This window comes from Perna viridis, chromosome 7 (assembly GCF_037379345.1).
Source record: "Perna viridis isolate PV_CMFRI_1.1 ecotype Kerala chromosome 7, ASM3737934v1, whole genome shotgun sequence".
NCBI lineage: Eukaryota > Metazoa > Mollusca > Bivalvia > Mytilida > Mytilidae > Perna > Perna viridis.
Genome location: NC_142451.1, coordinates 30,275,062 through 30,283,306, shown reverse-complemented (window position 1 = coordinate 30,283,306; position 8,245 = coordinate 30,275,062). Strand labels below are relative to the sequence as shown.

The 8,245-nt window shown below is 31.6% G+C and overlaps 1 protein-coding gene across 1 annotated transcript; it reads right to left on the bottom strand.

Moving 5' to 3' along the window:
- Positions 1 to 1,097: 1,097 nt before the first annotated feature.
- On the bottom strand, positions 1,098 to 8,148 carry LOC148612231 (uncharacterized). The gene is made up of 4 exons (XM_088593485.1): positions 8,003 to 8,148; positions 4,018 to 4,106; positions 3,660 to 3,723; positions 1,098 to 1,313 (listed from the first exon to the last, which is right to left on the bottom strand). Exons 1-4 carry the CDS (start codon positions 8,087 to 8,089, stop codon positions 1,239 to 1,241), a joined length of 315 nt encoding a protein of 104 aa, XP_088449611.1. The 5' UTR covers positions 8,090 to 8,148; the 3' UTR covers positions 1,098 to 1,238.
- Between the last annotated feature and the right edge of the window lie 97 nt (positions 8,149 to 8,245).

The window sequence follows — 8,245 nt, the reverse complement described above, 5'->3', positions numbered from 1 at the left end:
TTAACTTACCCACGCTTGTTCAAAATAAACACATCTCCCTCTTTTTTGTTTATGATGGAAGCCAAATGAGATGTTCCAATGGGTAGTTTGAAATCAAGTTATGAACTTTTGACCTTGTCATTTGTATACCTGTTACATGAACTCGAAAATACATTGTATATTAACAGTGCTGGCTTTTAGCCACTAGCCCGAAGCTAGTAAAACTTGATTCGGGCTAGTAAAATGTGTACATTTCTTGTTACGGGCTAGTTGAATCCTATACAGTCCTCTATTATTTGGGCTAATTATTGAGAATTTTGAAAGAAAGGACTGTATTAAAATACATGATTTAGCATAAACTTAAAAAAACACACAGAAAGTTGGAATTTCAGCATCAACACACTTGTAGTTTTTTTTTTTCCATAAAATCTGAAGCAATATCGAATCAAAAACGTAGGGGAAAGAATTGATACTTTTCCATTATTGCAAGCCCTTAATTTTGAGCAATATTATAGGGCATATAGTCGATATTCATTTGACTAGATGTCACCTGATGACACTGTCTTGATTTTTTAACTGGATAAATTCATGTCCTATAAAAATCCTCAAGTGGTACAAAATGTATTAGGAAAATTGATTTTTTAAATACTTTTGTGATTTAAAAAAAATTGATTCAATTCAGCATTTCTAAGGTAATTACTAAATGTAATATATTTATAAAATCCTGTTATTTGATTTTTTATATCCAAACAGTAATTTTCAAACAATACATTTTTCAACATCTGTTTTACTTGTGACAACATAATTTTTTGCTATTTTTCAACTGTCTACCAAAATTTTTACATTAACAAAGCTAGAAAGACAGTATACCTGGATTTTGAAATGCTTTAAAATTTGGATGTATCTCTATTTGGAATTATTTAAAAATTCTAAAAAACTTAATTTAATTACAAATACATTCTTATGCAAAATTGATGATATCAATATTTTTAAAAAATTTTAATTTGCACTTTATAATTAACTTGAATTTCCATAAGAGGACCATTGATATGAAACTAGGAAAAGTTCAGTGCCTTCTAATTCTGAAAGTAAATTTGAACCCCAGATCAGACTAAATCTTCTGAAAACAATAGTCAATAATTTTTTTATTCAACAGACACACTAAGTTTTACATTTTTTTCTCTCTCAGATGGTCATTTTTTTTTATTGTTCCAAGAATTTAACCACTCCATCAGCTGCTGCTATCTTCCTGGTCCTTCTTATTTGAATTTTCCCTCAAAATCTACAAAGTTTTCTGGTTTAGCTGATTTTGAATAATCTCTGTCAGACCAGTACTAGAAAAAAATGTGTGTACATTATACTATAGAAATCATTAGTTTAACACGGTGTTGTTTAAATCTGTTCTGCGAAAAAAATTGTTTTAGAATTACACGAGTTTTTGTTGGTCAAAATATGCTTTTTATATTGACAGAAGTTGTAGGAATCTCCTTATAAATCACTGTGCAAAACAAAATATGAATCAACAGAGAATCTTAGAAAGAATATTTAAGAGTCAGTACATCTCTAAAATGTGGGCAAAATATGGCACATGAAAAAAAAAACAAACTGAGATTTTATTGCATTATCCAAGTATTTATACCTCATAACCTAGAGAAATATCCATCAACATGTTTGTAAAGTATGCCTTTTAAAGATATTTTGTCCATGTGTATTGAATATATTTGAGACAATACGACAAAACTGAGAAAAAATTATGCCCAACCAATTGCCTGATTCTTGGAATAAAACTTAAATCATGATTAACCAGTAGTCCAAAGCCTGAAGCTGGTAAAATTTAACTTTCTGGAAAATAATATCTATTAAAAAATTCTCCAAAATATGATTTGGTCCCGTGGATAAAAAAACAAAAAAAACCAAAAAAAAAACAGTGAAGACTGTAACTCAGGGACCATCCTAGACCCAAAATTCAGGAAGACTTCACTTCTCCCTCAGAGAAAAATAGGAAGAAGTTTCCATCTCAGGGAGACTTCTCAGTGTGCGCAGGTTTCATTAGTTAACTTTAAATTTTGAATGATGTTATCATATAATGACATTTCTTTTTTGAACAACTTCATCTTTCTAAGACTATGCAAAAAGACAAAAAGGTATAAGATCATTAACTAATGTATAAAGACTTATTGTTTACACATGCACCACAGTTCACTCTCATCAAGACATTCACTGAACTATTGTTTAAATTGGTTTTCAATCTTGACTTGATTCGATTTTGGGTAGAGAATCCTCTTTCACATGTTGCACTATTCACTGGTAGAAGTGTGCATCACTGAACAAGTTTTACAATATTTGATATTATATCTTCATATAAATTCATGCCAAGTTTTTCACAAATTTCACTAAAGGAAGAAGTTTGAAAAGAACCTGTAACAAGCCTTTGGTATTGTTTATATTCCATAGGCACATGTTCTTTGTTAATTCCTTGGATGGCAAAATGATCAGCTAAAACAGTAACACTTTGGTTTCCAAATGTTGCCAACTCTCCTTTTTTGAAGTAATGTGATGAGGCATTTTTTTCTATCAAACCACTCTCTTATAAACGATCTTTTAAATTGTTCACAATGTTGTCTATATATAATGGCATAATAGATCTGAGGATATCTTCAGTGTGCAATGTTCATTTAATCAATGATAAATTTTAATTTTCAGTAAGTATTTATTTGTGAACTAAAACAAAGGATAATTAATTTATAGTTTATTATGTTTACTGTCACTTCGGGGTGACTTCCAATCAACTGATGTTACGCAGTCAGATACTTTGATGTTAACATGTGTACAGTTAGCAGTAACATTTTTAACAGTCATATATCAATATATTTATGGTATTAAGTGTAATACTTTATCAATTTAAGTGTCAATTTTTTTTTATAAGAACTCGTAGTGACAGGTGTGTTGTGTATATATTCAATTTCATAAATGTCAGCGTAAATTCTAGAGAAGTTCTGATCGAGTACTTGATGGGAGATCAGATGAGTGTTAAAAGCAGGACGGAAACGTGTAGTGACCTGCTGTGAATCGTCTCATTTCAGCTGTGAAAATGCACAATAAAGTTATATTTAAAAAATCACAGATGCTCTACTGGATTTTCCTTGCAGATTTTGAAAAATAAAAGGGGGATGTGTCAGATTTTAAGAGCGACTTTAACTTCTCTTTTGTGGTAATATACGGCGAAGTTTGAAACCAAAAAGTGACTATTTCGCCACAGTCGCGCACTAGGTGGTCCTTGACCTTGGTAACTGTAGCGTACATTTTTAAGATATAAGGTATTAATTTGTGCCTTTAATCACTAGCTCTATATTTTAAGCTAATGGAAATTCAATGGAAACATAATGTATAAATAATTTTTTAAAGGAAAAAATGTTGGAATCTATAATTCAGGCTAGTGGCTGAAAAAGTTCAGGGAAGCCAACTGCAATGAAAAACAGTCAATACAATATTATATGTGTATACTTAGCAGGAAATTTTACATGATCAAAGCACACTTAGCAATTTTCAAATTGTTTACAGTACATCATTGTTCAAAATTAAAATTAAAGGAAAATGTGCATTTATTTTAATGGTTTAATAGAAGAAAAGTATAACCTATAATTATATAAAACATTCATTTTGTTAATACATGTACTTACAACCATCCTTCTGAATCCCCATTCATCATTAGACAGAGTTTTCTTATAACCAGCAGGTGACAAACTAAAAAATAAAATAAAATAATAACTTTAAATATACTGAAAGACAAATTTAACATATGTTACTGAGGTCATTATATGCTTATTTTTTTCCAGTCATGTTTTAAATCTACATGCCACTGGCAATGCAGACAGAAATACTGTTCAGTTGTTTTGCAAATATTATGATCTTTTCGTTTGGCTAAAAACTGAAAAAAAATACTTATGGACAATGGACGTGCAAGATGGAAAAAAAATAATGGAGAATTATCCACATTGTCAGATAGCTTAAATTAATCTATCCTACATGCCCACTCACTGTAAATCTGGATTTATAATACAACTCCTAACTGTAAAATATGCTGGCAAGGCTAATCCAACAGCATAGATGCCATACAGTGGAATCAACTGAAATAGATAGAAAAATATTATATTAGCTAGAATATAGTATCCATATAGCATAAACAGGGGCCCAAATTACAGGTGACCCTGGTACCTCTATTTTTGATCTAGGACAGTAAAAAATCCATTTAATTAAGTTTAAGACCTTCAACCCCATTCATTATCACTTTAATGAGGAAGTTTTGATTTTCCTCATATGTTGTGACCTGAGGACCACTTATTTTAAACTTGGAAAACCTTCATCCTAGAAAATCACTTTGGACCACCGCTACCACTAAAATGTAGACAACCATTATCCATTCTTGTTATACATGTATTAACAGAAAGTTGGTGCTCAAATAAGACACTACTTACACATGGCTTCAATATAACGAGAATTGATATGGTAAATATGTCAATTCAAATAGACAGCAACCCAACAAGGATGAAAAAAGTCGGCTCAAAGCTATCCATGGGTCTTCAATGAATGAGGAAACCCTCACACAACAGGGCACACTGCAGTTGGTCCCCAAACTACATTATACACAGGTACAGTGAAATAGCTGCCCCATATCAATATATCATGTTACAGCTCCATGTTTAAGTTCAAATAATTTACATGAACAGCCTCAGTTTAAGCCGACAAATAATAACACACCTATAAATAACAGAATTATTTTAGACAAAATCTTAAATTCATTGGTGGTGGTGAGAAGAATTCTATTTTGTCACTGGATTATTTTATTTACAATAAAGATATGCATTAAAATGCAAGACAACCTGATTGATAAAAAAAATGCTCCTTTCAGTACCATATACACATAGCAATAACTGATTTTTCGGGATCTCATTCAGTTATTGTGTAAAAAAAGCATTTGTGATAGATGTGAGTATGCCATATACATTTCTCTTCACTTCTCCCTTAGAGCATTTCCCCCTTTCTTATAGTTCTCCATATTGTCTCTTAGTAACACTGCCCAAATATACAATATTAGAGTATTTTGTTCCTATTAATTTTTGGAACAGTTCATGAGGGAGATTCAAACCCACTGACCCTGTTTCATGTGGGAGATCTTCATCTGAAAGCAAAATTCAGATGTAAAAATTCACTTATTACAGACTTTTTCACTTAAAAAACAATAACTTTAACCACAAATCACCAACAAATCTTACAATTATATAAGGGAGATTCTATTTGTGGGAGCCCCCCCCTCACCCCCATCAATGTAGGAAGGTTACCAGGTATGGTATTATCAAAAATACAGCCTGTACGTATTTAAAGCTTCCCAGAGCAGTTTCCATGTCCTGCACTGCATACACATACAACAAGTATATAAAGTTTCTTACTTAGCACATAGGGGTTGTCATAAACAGTGTACCCAGTGAATATGTAGCTAATAAAACCAAGCCGCCCAAATATTAGCTTTGGATACAAACTTGGGGAGCATTTCAGTTTTCTCTTGGTAGTTTTGTACTGATTTGATCAAGTGCATATTTCTCTTACACCTAGATGCACTTTACCAGTGCTCAATTACAAATACTTTTTTTGCTTTGTTCCTAAATAAAAGTATAATTGTCTTTATATGTTAGGATTTTATTTCTTAAAGTACCATATTAAAACTTTAAAAGGAAAATAATTAAAAGTGTGCAATGGTGTTCTGTGGCAGTGATCCCCTTTATTCCAATTTCAGCAGGACTAGTTTCTTCATATTTCTGTTTAGACAAAGGCCAAGTGTTGTTTGAAATGTTGGCCATGAGTTTATCACTTTAAGGCATGCATATTAGAATTTTGCAGATACACTATGAGCATTGGTCAGACCACGAATCAATACAAATACAAATATTTTATTGCAACAACACATTTACAATAAATGGTCATGATACAAAATTAAATAGATAAAATGTTTATACACATGAGAACTACACACACATCAAGAGCGAATGTGACTAATTTGAATACTGAGGTATTCATGTCAATGATTTGTATAATCAATCGTAGTCTTAAGAATCATTTTGGAACTGCTATTGAATATCAATGCAATGTGATTTTCTGTTTTTTATACACGTTTGAGGTAGCAGGTTGAACTGTCTCCATTCTTGTCAGTCCCAATGTTTATTTGGCCCAAGCCTACATGTACATTTGTATCCCAGGATTTTCCATCCCCTAATGCTTATATTGTATAAATTTAAGTGTATAAAATTTAATGTCATATACCAAACTTGTTATTTACAAACAATTTAAATATGACTATGGTCATCACACTTTCAAGGTAGGTATTTAAATTCTTACCTAAGAAATGGAGAAACTATAAGGTTTGAATACTTATTCAGAATTTAGAAAAATATTGAATAATACCGGTTCCTGAATTGAACCTTCAGGCACCTCTTTTATAAATTTTCTCCCACTTACTAAATGAGGATCCTAATTTGACACACTGCTTCCTATTGACAGATAATCTGAAACACCATATGATTTTATTTTATCTACAAAATGTATCAGAAGATTATGTGGAAGACAATCATACACCTTGCTTAAATCCATTAAAATTGCCTTTTACAATCTATTCATTTATATTGTAAAATTTAATAAAAAGATAGAAAAGGATTAGATAATTTATTTTCAATATTTGTTTATTATTTTAGCAACCACCGCGAAACGATGCACACGCTATGATTATTACATGTACTATCTTAATTTCCCTTAAAGTTTCTCAGGATAGTATCATACGAACAACAAAAAAGTCATTTCCTAGAAGTAAATAAAAAATACTGTCCATATGGAGAAAATTCATCGTTTCCTTAATTCAAACAAATAAAAATGTAAAGGTTAAGGTTACTTTCCAGTAAAAATAACTTCACCTTTTCTGATAGATTTCAAGTCTTTTCTAAAATATAACTCGATTGTATTATCCAAATCAAAGCATAGCTTTTCTAAAATGGGAAAGACAATTGTTTTCTTTTAGGAATTCACAGCTGTCAATTGCGTCTGAATTTTGTCACATATGTGTAAATTATTCCAATCATCCTTTGAGAACTAATATTTTCGGTATCTGCATACATTAATTTAACCCACTGAAACTGAAAAGGATGTTGCTAGAGATGCCCTTAAGGGTTAAAAATTGTAAAGTATGGTGAAGTGCTACAAAGTTATTGACCATTTTGAAAGCAAGGGGAAAGGGGGTTGGGATTTTGGGAAAACATTTTTTTAATCATTCATTGAGGAAAAAAAACCATTTCCCCCCATTATTTAACAAGGCAGATTTTCAAATAAAAGTACTGATTTTGCTTGATACTGAAATGTAAATAAAAATACTGCACTTGCGTAACAAAATTCTCATCTGATCCCTACCCCTTTGTGCCAAAGGGGTTTTTAATGTCCTTTACTATTTTTACAAGTCTCGCACACACAGTACTTATATGGTAAAGCTCATTAATTTAGGTAGCAAAATGTAGCTCTAACCATTTTTTTTTGTACGATCGCCCAAAAAATGGATCAACAGCTACAATTTCGCAGCTGTGATTTCGGCTATGTCTACCCCATATTAATTGTATAAATTCATAATGCATTATGCATCAAGACTTTGATTGCGGTAGGATCATCTGGGGACAGATCCACTTGGAGAAGGAACAACAATTAATCCATGTGTAACACACAGGGTGACAGACACAGTACTATAATGCAAAAATAGTGAGAGTTCAACCAAAATTCTTTAATCTTAGATAAGGGTTAAGGGATGTATGAGTTTACGTTGCTTGAGGAACGTTTTAAGTCGATCCTGTCTAATTACAACTGAATGTCATGCACACCACTTCAAGATCACGTATGATCGGCTACGATGAGTGCACTCGAAGATGCTCGATTTCTTTCTCTACTCGATGTTCATGAGTTAAACTCTATCGAAAAACCCTAGTTTCATACGTACTGAATAATGTTTTCTGATTTTAGATGGTGAAAACAAGTGGATAAATTCATTTTTTGAATAATTTCTCCAGTCCTTTCCGCCACCCATGGTAAATTTGTGTTCTGTGCTTCGGTCAAGTCAAGGGCGACAGGAAATATAGTTATAATCTCTAAAATTTCATTAATTATTTTTGAAAGGCCCATCAAAATTGTTTAAAACTTGCTGATTTTGATGATTAAATATATACATGCTTGCAATATACTT

What these genes read in the sequence shown, in the direction of transcription:
- LOC148612231 (XM_088593485.1), bottom strand. Translation starts at nt 8,089, where the DNA reads ATGGGTGGCGGAAAGGACTGGAGAAATTATTCAAAAAATGAATTTATC. An exon ending in AAATCAGAAAACATTATTCA is followed by an intron (nt 4,107 to 8,002) that starts GTACGTATGAAA and finishes TATCTATTTCAG; the next exon opens with TTGATTCCACTGTATGGCAT. An exon ending in GGGGATTCAGAAGGATGGTT is followed by an intron (nt 1,314 to 3,659) that starts GTAAGTACATGT and finishes ATTTTTTTCTAG; the next exon opens with TACTGGTCTGACAGAGATTA.